At 41.6% G+C, this 16,902-nt stretch overlaps 1 protein-coding gene across 7 annotated transcripts in view; it reads right to left on the bottom strand.

The window, feature by feature from the left end:
- Positions 1–76: 76 nt before the first annotated feature.
- LOC123775629 (uncharacterized) overlaps positions 77–16,902 on the bottom strand; it is a 34,216-nt gene continuing 17,390 nt past the window's right edge. For 4 of the 7 annotated variants that reach the window (XM_087870857.1, XM_087870856.1, XM_087870858.1 and 1 more), the window contains one exon: positions 78–15,691. In XM_087870857.1, coding sequence (XP_087726983.1) covers positions 13,866–15,691 — 1,826 coding nt within the window. In that variant the 3' untranslated portion in view covers positions 78–13,865. Of the gene's footprint in view, positions 15,692–16,902 lie in introns of all 7 variants that reach the window. The other 3 variants (XM_087870861.1, XM_087870862.1, XM_087870860.1) reach the window with 1 other exon arrangement.

The following is a 16,902-nucleotide window of genomic DNA, read 5'->3' as shown; positions in this document are numbered from 1 at the left end:
GCGGAAGTATGAGTCTCTCCCTAACTGGCGGACTACACTTCCCAGAAAGCCGGAGAACACCGGCCCCGTTCCCACCCTCCTTGGCCGGAAGTGCTTGCGACTCCTGGGAGATGCGGCACTGTAGTTCCCAGAACGGTCATGGTTACTGAGTTCTTGTTGTCCAGTTCTTGTGCGGTAACCTGCGTTCCCACACGCGGCTAGAGTTCACCTCTTCGGAATCCGGCATCAGAAAATATTCTGTGTTATTTAAACTATTATTAGTTTTGTCTCTACAATAACAGCAAACCTAGCTAATACATCATTGGAAGGTTTTGTTCAAATTTCAGTGATGAACTTAAGATCCTCAGAAGGATACACAGGGTGAAGCCTTAAGAAGCTGTACATTTGGAAACCTACACAGGAGAACTGTTGAGAAAAACAGTTTAATTTAAAACTGTATTACAAAATTCATAGGCCCAAGAGAGGTATGGTAATTTGGCTGATTCTTTATTATCTCTCCCACATGAGTCTGAATCACCCCAAATCCATGAGTCACCTCCATTCTGTCAGTACACTATCATGTGATGGCCTAAAGAAATACTGTGCCACAGAGAAGCACCATTAACGGGAATAGCCAAGGCACCTCGACAGAACTTCAGGGGCATAAGTCTTGGAGTTTCCTGGGATATTTGGTAGACCACTCTGATGAGATAAAGACCAGAGACAACCCCAGGAGAAACAAGATTGGACACACACGGATCCAGATCCAGTCTCTAGGCAACCCAACTGGACAGCACGCACTACCAGTAATGACCAAACTCAGGCAGCAGAGGGCAACATAAAAAATTTGACATTGTATAGTGTGGGCCCTCCTGAGGCACAGGGCCTGACCCTGTCTACTTGGATCTAAGAGCCGTATGGTCTCCTTTATTCTGACAATCTCACCTCTTTCAACACACATAGTCTTTTATTTTTATTTAATTTCTAGTTAGTTAACATACAGTGTAATAGTGGTTTCAGGAGAATTCAGTGATTCATCACTTACATACATCCTAATGAGTGCCCTCCTTAATACCCATCACCCATCCAGCCCATCCCCCACCCACCTCCCTCCATCCCCCCTCAGTTTGTTCTCTATCATTAAGAGTCTTTTATGGGGGGCGCCTGGGTGGCACAGTCGTTAAGCGTCTGCCTTCGCCTCAGGGCGTGATCCCAGCGTTCTGGGATCGAGCCCCACATCAGGCTTCTCTCCTGGGAGCCTGCTTCTTCCTCTCCCACTCCCCCTGCTTGTATTCCCTCTCTCGCTGGCTCTGTCAAATAAATAAAATCTTTTTTTAAAAAAAAGAGTCTTTTATGGTTTATTTTCCTCTCTCTTTTCCCCCCTCCCATATGTTCATCTATTTTGTTTCTTAAATTCCACATATGAATGAAATCATATGGTATTTGTCTTTCTCTGACTCATTTCACTTAGCATAATGTACTCTAGCTCCATCCATGTCATTGCAAATGGTAAGATTCCATTCTTTTTGATGGCTGAGTAATATTCCATTGTTTATATATACCATATCTTCTTTATCCATTCATCAGTCAATGGACTTTCTCTTCACAACTATTTGTTTTAGGGACATTAAGGTCAATAGCCAATGTCATATATCAGGCTATTCTGAACACTATGTTGGCTCTGCTGTCCATTGGAGTATTCCTGCCCAACTTGTCTTGGGATTAAATGCCATCACTTGGCTGATAACCACACTAGGATCCCGTCACTTAATTTCATTTAGGGATCCCAGTTCAATGGAGTTCCCACTGCAATACCACATCTACAAAAAAGAACAAACCTGGAGCTCTTCAAAGATGCTGAGATTCCTCTCATCAATTATTTCTCATGGTGAATTATGGTTTCTCTATTGCTTCAGGGTGGGTGAGCATGTCTAACATAAATCTGCTCTAACATTCAAATCTCCCTATGACTTTGATCACTTTCCTCTACATTGTACCAAAGAAATTCTTGAATTTCAACTCAACTTACTGTAGCTACATCTCCTTCCATTCTTTCAACCTACCAACCAACCCCCACCACCACCGACAACAAAAAACCTCTTTCCAACTTATGGAGCTAAAATATTGAATCCAGAATCTCTGCTTAGTGAGCCTATTTCAATTTATTCATCTCACCCAATTTTATACTCTTTGTACCATGATCCCATATCCCTAAGATCTAGTCCCAAACATGTTCCCAGATTTGTCTATATAAATTGAAAAATCTTGAAATTCTTTTGATGTGTGGAGTACCACCTTGGTGTTATATTTGTACCTAAGTCTTTGGTACCAGGTATGACTTGAATCTAAGGATAGGTGTGGAAGCAAAGAAGTGTAGCAGGATTTGGTCCTGAGGAGAATCGGCAGTGTCTTTCAAGGTATCTATCACAGAGGAAACCACTGCATGTTCTTCAGACATAAAAGGGTCAATTTCCTCAGGCAGTAGTGGAATGACTGCTTCTAGTGGCAAGGACAACTTTGCAAGATTCAGGGGTTTGAGAGCAATCACTCATGGACAAGGTACATTTGTAGGTATCCCGTATTTCAAGAGAAAAGTTCCAGCATTGTTGGAGCAATAAATCTGAGAACAGATGTATAGACAAGGATAAGAACAGTTTCATGTTACTTGTGTCACCTCTCTTCCAAGACAGCAGAGCTCAGTGCCAAGAGAGATCCACTGACCTGCAATTTCTCCCATGTGGAAGAGGATGATCATGTGAGTGAGTACTCGGCTTCCCCAGCTGTGTGATGCTGCTCAAGAGGCTCACTTCTTTCCTGCTCTACCCAGAATGCTGAGGTGATCTCCATGGCTGAAGGGTTGTGAGAGGCTGCGAGCACAGCAACCAGGGCTTGGAACTCATCCAAGGTACACAGATTCTACCAAATGCTTCACAGACTGTCAGGAAGCCTGCCCACAAGCTGCTGCTGGGGATGCCTCTCCTGCAGTCTCTGCAAACTGCCCGTTGGCACCTCCAACCCTCCAGGTGCCTCATTTCCTCTACCTTGTGACTAGCCATCTGCACCCACCCCAGCAGATGAGAAGCTTGAGCCTTTGCAGACCTCTAGCAAACACACATAAAAAGCCAGCCCAATTCTGCTGAATTTGGAAAAGGAATACAAATATAAGCACTTCAAGGAAACACCATAAGGGGAAAAATGGGAGGCTCTCAACACCAAGCCTAGCTTTGTGGCATAGAGAAAAGGCATGAAATCTTATAAATGTCCCCCATCAAGAGGGAAGACAAAGTGTGGAGTGGAGGCATCCATAGAAAAGTCCTGAGAAAGTCTCAGAATCCCTAGCCAGTTGACTAATGATAGTATTTCTCTACTGAAGCCAGTCGGTAGAGACTGGAGGAGGTGACTGCTTCTTCAAATGAAAAGACAGTAACACAAGACTTCAAGAATATGAAAAATCAAGAAACATGACACCACCAAAGGAACACAATAATTTTTCAGTAAGTAACCTCAAAGAAATGGAGAGTAAAGAATTGCCTGACAAAGAATTCAAAATAACTTTTAAGGAAGTTTAATGAGGAGAACACTGATAGACAACAAAAAATTAGGGAAACAATACATCAATAAAACAGGACGCTCAATGGAAAGATAAAAGTTAGAAAAAAAGAACCGAACTGAAATTCTGGAGCCCCAAAATACAATGAATGAAATGAAAAGTGCAATAGAGAGCATGAACATCAGACTTGTTCAAGCAGAATTAAAAAATCTGTTAGTTCAGGGGCGCCTGGGTGGCACAGTGGTTAAGCGTCTGCCTTCGGCTCAGGGCGTGATCCCGGCGTTCTGGGATCGAGCCCCACATCAGGCTCCTCCGCTATGAGCCTGCTTCTTCCTCTCCCACTCCCCCTGCTTGTGTTCCCTCTCTCGCTGGCTGTCTCTATCTCTGTCAAATAAATAAATAAAATCTTAAAAAAAAAATAAAAAATAAAAAATCTGTTAGTTCAAAGATGAGTCATTAGAAATTTTCAGTCAGAGGAGAAGAAAATGAAAAAGAGTGAAGAAAGCCCATGTGAATTATGGGCTATAACAAAGGAAAACAATACACATATTATGGGAGTCCCAGAAGAAGAAATAAAGGGGAAGAAAGCTTATTTAAAAATATATATAATGACTGAAAGACCCCCAAATCTGGAGAGAGATATGCAGATTCAGGTACATGAAGCTCATAGGTCCTGAAACACTATCCACTGAAAGAGGACTTCACTGACACACATTATAATACATCTGTTAAAAAATACTGGGTGTTATGCACAAGTAATGAATCATGGAACTTTACATCAAAAACTAGGGATGTACTGTATGGTGACTAACATAACATAATAAAAAATTATTATAAAAAAATTAAAGAGAGAATTTTGAAAGCAGCACAGGAAAAGAAACTCACCACCATCGGATATTTCATCAGAAACCTTGAAGGTTAGGAGAGAGATGATATATTCAAAGTGCTGAAAGAAAAAATAACTGGCAACTGATACTACCCAGCAAAGCTGTCCTTCAGAAATAAAGACTTTCCAAGACAAACAAAAGCTGAGGGAGTTCATCAGCCACAGACCTGCTTTATAAGAAATGCTAAAGGGCATTATTCAAGCTGAAATGAAAGGATGCTAAATAGTAAATTGAACATGTAAGTATAAACCTCACCAGTAAAGAAAAGGAAGTATACTGTCAAATTCTCCTAGTGGTGTATCAATTCCTTAACTCTAGTATAAAGGTTAAAAGAAAAAAAAGCATTAAAAATAACTATAGGTGCCTCAAAAAGTTAAAAATAGAACTACTCTGAGGTGCCTGGGTGGCTCAGTCAGTTAAATGTCTGCCTTTGGCTCAGGTCATGATCTTGGGGGTCCTGGGATCAAGCCCTGCATCGAGCTCCCCACTCAGCAGAGAGTCTGCTTTTACCTCTCCCTCTGCCCCTCCCCCAGTTCCTTCTCTCTCAAATAAATAAAACCTTAAAAAACTTAACTATCTTAAAGTTTATAGATTTAATAGAGCTTCAAAGTACTCAAAGCAAAAACTGACAGAAATGAAAAGAGAAATAGACAAATTCACAATGACATCTAGTAACTTAAATATTCCTCTCTCGGCAATTGATAGAATAAAAAATTAGTAAAGCTATAGAAGACCTGAACAACATTATCAATAAGCTTGATCTAATTGAGCTGACATATATAGACTACTTTATCCAACAGCAGAATATATATATTTTTTCAAGTACACATGGAATATTTACTAAAAGAAACCATATTCTGGGTGGTAAGAAAAACCTCAACAAATTGAAAAAAAACAAATCATAAAATATTTGCTCTGATCACAATGAAATTAAAATAGAAATTGGGATCACGTTACCTGGATAATGCCCAAATATATGGAAATTTAAAATCACAATTCTAAACAATCCATGAGGACACCTGGGTGGCTCAGTCAGTAAGCATCTGCCTTCGGCTCAGGTCATGATCCCGGGGTCCTGGGATCCAGCCCCACATTGGGTTCCCTGCTGAGCAGTGAATCTGCTTCTCCCTCTGCCCCTCCCCCAACTTGTGCTCTCTCTCTCTCTCTCTCTCTCACTCTCAAATAAATAAAATCTTTTTTTAAAAACCCATGAGTCAAAGAAGAAATCACAAGAAAAATTAAAACATACTTGTATTTTATGGAAGTGAAAGCACAACATAAAATTTGCACCATACAGCTAAAGAGAAAAATAAATACAATTAAATGATTGTATCAGAAAAGGTCTCCAGGGGCGCCTGGGTGGCTCAGTCGTTAAGCGTCTGCCTTCAGCTCAGGGCATGATCCCAGGCTCCTGGGATCGAGCCCCGCATTGGGATCCCTGCTCCACTGGGAGCCTGCTTCTCCCTCTCCCACTCCCCCTGCTTGTGTTCCCTCCCTCACTGGCTGTCTCTCTCTGTCAAATGAATAAATAAAATCTTAAAAAAAAAAAAAAGAAAAGAAAAGGTCTCCAATCATTGAACTAAGCTTCTGCCTTAAGAAAGTAGAAGAGTGAAGTAAAAAAAGAAAGGCAAGCAGAACATAGTAAGAATTTAAAAATCAATAAAATAAACAAAAGAGTAGAGGAAAATCAACAAAACTAAGAGCTAGTTCTTTAAGAAGACCAATAAAATTGATAAACCTCAAACAGTAACCAAGAAAAAAGAAGAGATACAATATCACCAACAGCAGGAATGAAAGAAGGAACATCACTACAGGTTCCAAAGATACGAAAAGGACAAGGAAGCTCCTCTCAATTAACAAGCCTCATTACTGTCATTAATAGGCTAGACCAACACTAGGGAAGCCCTTAATTAATTAGAACTAATAGCAACAAATGAATCTGTGTTGGATGCCACCATGTACCATATTAATCCTAGAGTGGCTCAAATAAAACTCTAAATTATTGTGGTGGTTACAAAAAAAATGGAATCCACCAAACAATGCTTCCTCATCAAGACTAATTCAGAACTTGTGTGTGTGGGGGGGTGTACTTATTTATTTTTACTGTTGTTTACTGGAGATTCACACACTTAGACTCCCCAGTCACCTGAATCACAGAAAAGTCCAACTTAAAAATGCAAGCCTTATTCCCAACAGGCCATTTAATTACTAAGCATAAACCTCAGTCCTTCCACTGCTCCTAATATCCTTACAGATGTCCCAGCTACCATGCCACCCATTGACATACACAAGGCCTCCTCCCATAGCCTCAATGAACCTTTTAACCAAAATGAACCCCTTTACCAACCTCCATCAATGGCAATTCTTTGCCTCTTGCCCTGGTTAGGGACTAGAGGTCCTCTGTAGTCTGGTCACCTCCTGGAAATACATGCTGATATACTTCATTGGTGGGTGGTATTTTGGTCCAAATAAAATATTCAATTTTATTAAGTATTTTATTGGTCTTGAATACTGGGTTACCCTGGTGCCTGGTGACCCTTCAGAGTTTAAAAAGGGAAAATCCCTCACTACTAGGAATGTCACTGGACACCAAGTCCATGGAATTCAAAAACTTCTCTCTCATCATAGGCACTAATAAACTTGTGGCCCCAATGAAATTACCCAACTCCATATTGGGTTAGATGTTTTAACTAATGGACATTTATATTAATTTAAGTCCTGTGATATTGTGATATAATAAGAAATATATATATTTGGTCTTCATCCCCAGTTCCTGGCATAGAATTCCTAAATTTGTTGGAATATCCAGTGTGATAGGAGCCTTTTTTGTTCTAATGAGGCAACTCTTGATGTGCCCCTTAATAGCTTCAGGATGGGGGCACCAGAAAGACCAAGGTATGATTCAGGGGTTGGAACTTTCAGTCCAATAACCCCAATGTCTGGGGAGGGGGAAGGGGATGGAGATTGAGTACAATCACTAATGATCAATGATTTAATCAATCATGCCCACATAATGAAACCTCCATAAAACTCCTGAAAGGGTGGGGTTTGGAGAGCTTCTGACTTGGTGAACACATCAAAGCAGTGGGAGTGTGGTGCACCTGGAGAGGGCATGGAAGCTCCAAGCCCTTCCATCCATACTTTATGCATCTTTTCCATTTGGCTCTTCCTGACTTGTGCCCTTTATAATATCCTGTAATACTAAGTAAACTGATTTCCTGAATTATTCTTCCTGGTGTGCTTCTGCCAACATCACCTTAATAGGCCTCATTAAAACTTGGTTAATTTCCTTTGGGCCCCCAGATATCATAGACTCTGATCAGGATAAACACTCTAGTGCTCATTCAGTACAGGCACGGACCTTACAAAAAAGCATCACTTGGAACAATTCATTGTCCTATCATCTACAGATAGAGAAATAATGGTCTACTGAAGGACGCCCTATTAAAATCGCAAAATGGATAACGGCTTCCAAATGGCTCTCTCTTTTGCACACTGCTTTAGCCGCCCTGAACTTTCAATTTTTAGGTCCCAAGACTCGCTGCCAAAATGCCATCAGGGGACCATCCCTCTTCTTCCCAGTATCTACAAGACCCAGAGAGAACTCACTTTTTCACTTAACAACACTCCCCCAATCTCCCGCTTCTTTTCAATTTTGGCACAATGTGTGCTGGACTGGCATCCAGTTCTATGGCAGATAATAGAATGGGATCCACTGAGAACTGAGGGCCCATGACCCCTGACAAGATTATTCTATAGGCCACAAGAAAGGTCTCTGCCAAACCTGCTACCCTTCCCCAATAGTATAATGGCTGGCTAATGGGAGGTCTCCCTTTACAGGAAATATGTCTTGGTACCTAGTCCCACACCTGTAATTGTGTGGATCTTCAAACAAGGGGAAAATCTTAAATTACTTCCCAGCACCAACATTTTTTTTTGAGAGAGAGAGAGAGAATGCATGTTAGCATACACATGCGTGTGAGCAAGGGGGTGGGGGATGAGGGAGAGGGAGAGAGAGAATTCCAAGCAGGTTCCACGCTCAGCATGGAGCCCGACATGGGGCTTAATCTCATGACCCTGAGATCATGACCTAAGCCAAAATAAAGAATCGGACACTTAACATACTGATCCACCCAGATGCCCTTAAATAGGACACCAGCTCTGGCTTCAGCCCATTATGTAAATACCTAATGGGGGAGCCACTACAGGATCTGGCATGACAATGCCCATGACTCCCATCATAATAAACAGGCACCCCCAGCATGCTGTGGCCTACACATCAAAGGCAAAAATATGTCATCATGGGACATTGTGGCCCTACTTGGCCTGACCTTGTCTCATTTGGCTCATTATCTGGGCCTGGAATTCTCCCACTTCATCCAGCTCAATGCTCAACTCCATTCAGTTACTTCACAGCTTTACTTGATAACAAACGGAGGCAAACGTGACAGAAGACAAAATGTGTATCTGCATAGGTAGTGCTCTTAAGGCTACTTGTATTCTACATCTGATACTTATGTGGTCACCTGATACAGCCAGTGTGCCCCAGAGCATCCCTTGGGCTTCAGTCACTCTTGCAATAATTTCCCAAATGCAGAACTTTGCCTTCCGGTCTTGGGTGTTAGCCCAGGACTCATATTAGGAGTTTCCATCATCTACCACACAAGGGTCCTTACTATCCACAAGTCAATCACAGATGACAGTGCAAACCACCACCACCAGCTCAGGGATGAGGATCTCAGCCCCAGAGACCAAAGCATCCTAAATGATAACTTTAGCACAACCAACAGTTCCAACCTTGATGCTGACTCAAGATATTCTATCACAATTTCATGCCACAGCCCATCAAATAAAATTCTGACACCACCCTCTGCTCCAAGTTCAACAAACAGTTTTCCCCAACCAGCTTGTACCCCCTTTTCTGGCCACTATAACTTCCCAACTTCCCCTTTTTAAAACCACTCACCTTCTGCCTTATCTCCAAAGTTTCAATCTATGTGGTCTTGCTTACACTTTGTTCCTGACCTAGCCAATGCCAATATTATCATAGGCAACTTAACTGAAGCTCCCAATTTCTGTGCTTATGTGTATCCCTGCAACCTCCATATTCTCCTCCCTTATACAATGTAGGCACACTGCAAGAAACTAAACCTTTACTCACCTAAACATACCCAGGTCCTAATGAAGTACATAGGGACCTACTATTGCCTATTACGTATTCCAATGCATCAAGGAACACAAAAATAATTTAAATTTGTGCTTGAACCATTCTTTTCCTCCTTCTGGTGCTGCCCTTTTGTTGCAAGCTAGCACCCTGCAAATTAGCCAATTTATATACACTGGTGCCTCACCACTTAATTTCACCTTTAGGTGAAATTAGCCCTACACAAGTCTAAAACTCCACTTCCTTCCATGCTTGAGTTGGGACCTGGATATGGTAACTGCCCCCACACCACTCCCCACTATGACCCCACAACCACATCAGCTCCAATCCTTTTGTTCAACAATCCATGCTACACTCTCCACTATTCCCACATCACCACACCACTTCCTACTTTCCTCCACTTGTTGAATAATTTCTATAAAACAGTTAACATGCTACCCAAAAGATAAAACTCCAATACTGGACCAGGCACCCCAGTTTGGGTAACCACTTATACAACTAATTCCCACCCTCTTGGAGGTCTTTGCTATCCATATTAACCACTCACTATCCTCTTTGGTCACCCTCCAGTTACTTTACTTCCCCCAGGACTTCCTCAACTTCACCAGGCTCTTCTTCATTATCTTTCCCTTCACAAATCCTATGCCCTTCCTAGCCTCTACCAACAATTGCTGTTACATACAGCTATTGAAAGTATATGGCCCCATATGTATATATTAATGTACCCCCAACAGGGTACACACAGACTATCTTCTAAATCTATTATAAATTATGCCTCATTTTTTATATACATTTTATGTATACCACAATTTTTGGTATAATAGGTACAAGTCTAGGTCTTTTCAGTTCTGTAACACAGACTTAGCACCTAGAGGGCAGCCAAACAATGTCGTGACTCGTGGCACACCACGTATATCAAAAAGCCCAAGATTTAGAAGGCTTTAATAAGAGAGAAAGTTCTGTAGCTGCTATAGGAGCTGATAACATTGCATTGGCATCTCAAGGTAGATCCTTGAAGGGAACCTCTGGCTGTATGTAGGTTAATAATACAGGAAAAGTCTCTAAAATAGTTCAAAAAATAAAACAAAAATCAAAATAGTAAATGATTTTGCTAAGTTACTATAATATTCCAAGAGATTTCTTGAATCCCCATTGACTTCTTCTCTTGGATCCTTCTCCTACCTGGATTTTTATTATCTGGCCCCATATTATCTTTCACAGAGCTATCATAATAACTGTTGACCTAATTATTTTGGGTCAACTTTGCAAAGGTGCCCTCTCAAATACCAGTTTATTTACAGGGATACCTGGCAGATTGCCATGCTAGCCCAAATGTCAGGAGTGAATTGTGAAGACCATAGGAAAGAAACTTAGACATATGATTTAGTGTCAGCAACTTATAAGCTTCATCTCCTGCCCATGTCCGCTGACTTCTTCACGACGCTGATAAGGTTTACCTACCACTCCCAAAGTGCAACCTCCCACCATTTTTTAAACTTGTTTAGGGAGGACTTCCACTGTATAAAACACCTGAACACCGACTGTTCTTTCTGTTCTGGACCTTCTCCTGGACCTATCCCCTCTACCTTTGATCATCCCAAAGGACTACCATCATGAGTTTTGTCACCCAAACCTAATGTTGGTGGGGGTGCTTCCTTACATCACAATGAAGTTGCTGTAACATGTACATCAACTGGCAAAAGAATAAAACTTTTTGCAGATGACATAATTATCTACACAGAAAATCCCAAGGAATCTATACAGAATGGCTACTTTAACTAATATGCAAGTTTGGCAAGATTATAAGATACATAAAACAATCAACTGCATTTTTTATATACTAGCAATAAACTGGAAACTGAAATTTAAAAATAGTACCATTTAATTTGGCACCAAAAACCACAGAGTCCTTAGGTATAAATCTAATAAAATATGTGCAGAATGTATGTGCTAGACAGTATGAATTACTGATAAAAGAAATTAGAGGGGTCCTAAACAATTTGGCAGATATTCTGTGTCTGTGGCTTAGAATATTCAATATTGCTAAGATGCTAAGTCTCCCTAAAGTCATCTATATATATATTCAATGCAATCCCAACAAAATTTCCAGCAATGAGTTTATTTTCAAAAATCACAAAACTTATTCTAAAAGTTATGGAGAAGTAAATTAAAATAGCCAAAATATTTTGAAAAAGAAGGATGGAGTTGGAAGACTCATACCATCTCATTTCAAGACTTATTATAAAGGCTACATGTTGGCAAAATAATAGACACATAGGTTGATGGAACCAAGCAGAGGCCAGAAAAAGACCCATACATGTACGATCAACAGATTTTCCACAAGCGCCAACAGAAATTTGATGTTAAAAGGATAGTTAATTGGATGTTCACAGGCCCCCCAAAATAAATAAATAAAAGGCCCTTGAGCCCACACCTTGAATTCATAAATGGATAAACCAAACATCCATACACTAGAATACCACTCAGCAATGGAAGGAATGACTACCAATTCACACATGAAGACTGATGAATCTCAGAAGCATAAAGTGAAAAAAGCCAGACTCCAAAGATTACAGACTGTATGATTCCATTTTAGGACATTCCAGAAAAAGTAAACTATGCAGACAGAAAACAGGTAGATGGCTGCCAAAGGCAGGGAGAGGTGACAGGGAGGGGGTTGATTAAAAGGTACAAAGGCAGAGGGTCTTGGAAGTGTTAAACGTCTTGATTGCAATGGTGGTAATACAATAAGTATTTGCCAAAACACAGAATGATACACCGAAGAGTTGATTTTACTGTGTACAAACTATTCCTTCACGATAATTTTACAAAGAATGTTAGCTTGTAGAATTTCCAAAGATGCCTTTTACCTCACTGAGAAATTTTTATCATGAATGGACACTGAATTTTGTCAATCTTATTTTCTCTCAATCTACTAAGAGGATCATATATTTGATCAAGAGAACCCAGACATAAAAGAGTACACACACTGAACCAAAGAACAGATTTAACTAATGGGAGGTATAGCAATCATACTTGTTGCCACTAGAGGTGGGAATGACTAGAAATGCACGCAAGGAAACATTCTGGTTTAATAGAAATACTGTATACATTGATCTTGATGATTACATAAGTGTATACATTTGTCAAAATTCAGGAAGCTGTGAACTTGAGATTTATGCATGTTACTGCATGCAAATTATACCTCAATAACGTATTAGCATATAAAAGTGCTGGTCACAACCCACTGAAGTGATTTTTGAACCCACTGGCAGGTTGATAAACACTAGTTCACAGGACCTGTGGGGTTGGAAAAATGAGCCCATATATCTAACTTAAATGTCCTCCAAGCCTTGCAGAATTCCTCTTCTAATGTGGTCCATATATACAATGGAATATTACTCAGCCATCAGAAAGAACGATTACCCAACATTTGCAGCAACATGGACGGGACTGGAGGAGATTATGCTAAGTGAAATAAGTCAAGCAGAGAAAGACAATTATCAGATGGTTTCACTCATTTATGGAACATAAAGATAGCATGGAGACCGGTAGGAGAAGGAAGGGAAGAATGGGGGGGGGGGAGTAAACAGAAGGGGAATGAAGCATGAGAGACTATGGACTCTGGGAAACAAACTGAGGGCTTCAGAGGGGAGGGGGGTGGGGGAATGGGATAGGCTGGTGATGGGTATTAAGGAGGGCACGTATTGCATGGAGCACTGGGTGTTATACGCAAGTAATGAATCGTGGAACACGACATCAAAAACTAATGATGTACTGCATGGTCACTAACATAATAAAAAAATTAAAAAAAATTCCTCTTCTAAATACATTTCATAGAAATTTTTAGAGAAGAACTGAATAAAAATTTCATATATGAACATTCTCCTTTTCACTCATTTAACATTACTGAACACCTACCACATGTTAGGCACTGAAAAGACTGAATAGATTTGGCAGTCAACAAATCCCTACTCTCTTGGAGCTTATATTCTCGTGGAAGAGATTCTGGCACTTCCAATTCAGCCCTTCGGGTAATTTCAGATCAGATTCACCCTTCCTAAGCCTCTCTTCTGTGTAATATCTGCTAAATGTCAAGGTTCTGAATGAAGTCTTACGTCACCACCCTCATGAGACTTCTCTGCTGTGTGGTCACCCAACCACTGTGACATGTCAAACCCTGGCTAAATACTGACTCTTTATTTATAAACACATGCTTTGTCTTCTAGGACAGGTCTGATAATTGGACTATTTCAGCACCCACTTGAGGTATTAAAACATAATTTTATGGAGCTTCTTTCCTGTGTGAATTCTCCGGGGAGGGCAAGTCTTTATCACCCTCATCATCAGCATGCACTCGCTGATGAATTATAAGACTTGAGCTCCAACTGAAGCCCTTCCCACACTCCTCACATTTATATGGTTTTTCTCCAGTGTGGACCCTCTGATGGGCTTGAAGGTATGAGCTCCAACTGAAGACCTTCCCACACTCCTCACATTTGTACGGTTTCTCTCCAGTGTGGACCCTCTGGTGGGCTTGAAGATAGGATCTCTGTCTGAAGCGCTTACCACACACATCACACCGGTACGGTTTCTCTCCTGTGTGGACTCCACGATGAGCCAGAAAATTTGACGCCCGACAGAATCCTTTCCCACACTCCTCACATTGGTATGGTTTCTCCCCAGTATGGCACCTCTGGTGGGCTTGAAGCTGTGAACCCACACTGAAGCCCTTCCCACACTCTGCACACTGATATGGTTTCTCTCCCGTGTGGACTCTTTGATGCACTTGGAGACTGGAGAACTGACTGAAGGCCTTACCACACTTCTCGCATTTATACGGTTTCTCTCCAGTGTGGATTCTACAATGAACGTTAAGATCTGAACTCCGGCTGAAGCCCTTCCCACACGTTCCACATTTGTATGGTTTTTCTCCAGTGTGGCCTCTTTGATGAGCCAGAAGATTTGAGGCCTGACTGAAGCCTTTCCCACATTCCTCACATTTATAGGGTTTCTCTCCTGTATGGACTCTAAAATGAATGTTAAAATCTGAGCTACGACTGAAGCCCTTTCCACATGCATCACACTGATATGGTTTCTCACCAGTGTGGCCTCTCTGATGGTCCAGAAGATTTGAGGCCCGACAGAAGCCCTTCCCACACTCCTCACATTTGTAAGGTTTCTCTCCAGTGTGGCTTACCTGATGGGCCTGAAGGTGTGAACCTACACTGAAGCCTTTCCCACACTCTTCACATTTATAGGGTTTCTCTCCTGTGTGGATTCTACAATGAATGTTAAGGTGTGAGCTGTAACTAAAGCCCTTGCCACATGCCTCACATTTGTATGGTTTCTCTCCAGTGTGGATTCGCTGATGAGCCTGTAGTCGCGAACGCCAACTGAAGCCCTTCCCACACTCTTCACATCTATAAGGTTTCTTTCCCATGTGGACTCTCTGGTGGACTTGAAGATATGAGCTCTGACTGAAGCTCAGCCCACACTCCTCACATTTATAAGGTTTCTCTACTGTGTGGGCTATTAGAGGAGCTTGACAATGTGAGCTTTTCCTGATGTTCTTCCCACACTCGTATTTGCGTGGATTCTCTCCAGTGGGAACTCTCTGATGATGGCGAAGACATGACCTCTGTCTGAAACCCTTACATGATGTATCATACTTGGCTGATTTCTCTCTGCTATGGACCCTCTGATGGGCTTGAAGGCTTGAAAGCCGACGGAAGGTGTTTTCACATTTTTCACATTTATAGGGCTTCTCTCCTACATGGGCTGTCTGGTTAGTCTGAAGACGACAGCGCTGAATGAAACCTTTCTCACGCTCCTCCCCCAGGTAGGGTTTTCCTCCCGTGTGGTCTCTGTGGTGAACTTGAAGATGTGAACTCTGATTAAAGCCTTTACCAAGCTCTTCACCTTTATAGAGGGCATCACCTCGTTTTTCCAACTGAGAGCCAGTTCCTTGAATACTGACCATGGAATCTTGGCACTGGGTTAACTCCTTTGTAACCTGTTGCCAGATTTGCGAACAGAACAGTTCTTCATGTGGCAGGTACTTTAATCCAATTTCCTGAAGAGTCTCCAGGTCATTTAGATTCTTGTCTCCTAAAAGAATAAAGAGAATTTAGAGATGAGGCATGTAAACACTTTGTTCGGAGATGTCAAGGCTATAAACTTAGGCCCACGCCCTAAGGCTTATCTTGAACCAGGTGAAGGTTCCATTTTTTTTTAATCATCAAAAACCAAGAGGCAGTCCATCAAGCTTCCCATTCACTAAACATGAATGAGATCTATTTAAAATCGTATTAAGTTTTACATGTGAGAAACAGGTTAGAAATTTGGTGGCTACAGATCAGGAAAAATACTTCCTAGGGAGTCTTTACAAAGATGAAGCTGCACCTTACTAAAAGCCTTGTCTTCTGGGGCGCCTGGGTGGCGCAGTCGTTAAGCGTCTGCCTTTGGCTCAGGGCGTGATTCCAACGTTCTGGGATCGAGCCCCACATCGGCTCCTCTGCTGGGAGCCTGCTTCTTCCTCTCCCACTCCCCCTGCTTGTGTTCCCTCTCTTGCTGTGTCTCTCTGTCAAATAAATAAAATCTTAAAAAAAAAAAAAAAGCCTTGTCTTCTTTGCTACAGCACGCGTCTGATAAATAGTTTCCACATAATTCTGCCTATTGCACGCACATCAGACCAAATGCTCAGAATGTCTAGTTAAGACCCTTAAAGACAGATTATCAGAAGATGTCCCCAGGCAATGGTGAAAACCTCTGCTTGAAATTATTTCACTGGAAGTTTATTCCATGTTAGAAGCCTTGAAGCACTAGGTTGGTTGGAAAGACACATGTTTGGGAGAACATATCTCCTAATGGCTTAAAGTTCAGAATATAAGCAGAGAGTGGTCTTTCACCTCCTGCTGGGAAACATGCTTCAGGATGGCAATGGAGGAAGAGGTTTACAGTACAATACATTATTCCAAAACCTTATAGCAATAAAGTTCCTATCACCTCTGCGGGAAAAAGAAGAGTGAAAAATCAGAAGCTAATTTTTTTTTTTTTAATTTGACAGAGAGACAGCATTGAGAGAGGGAACATAAGCGGGGGGAGTGGGAGAGGAAGAAGCAGGCTCCCAGCAGAGGAGCTCGATGCGGGGCTTGATCCCAGGACCCTGGGATCACGCCCTGAGCCGAAGGAAGACGCTTAACGACTGAGCCACCCAGGCGCCCCAGAGCTAATCTTTTATACCACAGCAAGAACTCGTAAGGAGGAAACGAACAGGGCAGGGTACAGATTCTCCAAGTTAATACTGGTCAGGAAGAGTT

This window comes from Ursus americanus, chromosome 21, assembly GCF_024610735.1.
Source record: "Ursus americanus isolate L20-20 chromosome 21, mUrsAme1.1.p, whole genome shotgun sequence".
Lineage (NCBI taxonomy): Eukaryota > Metazoa > Chordata > Mammalia > Carnivora > Ursidae > Ursus > Ursus americanus.
Note: the sequence above shows the minus strand (reverse complement) of the source record. Positions and strands in the feature narration are given on the sequence as shown.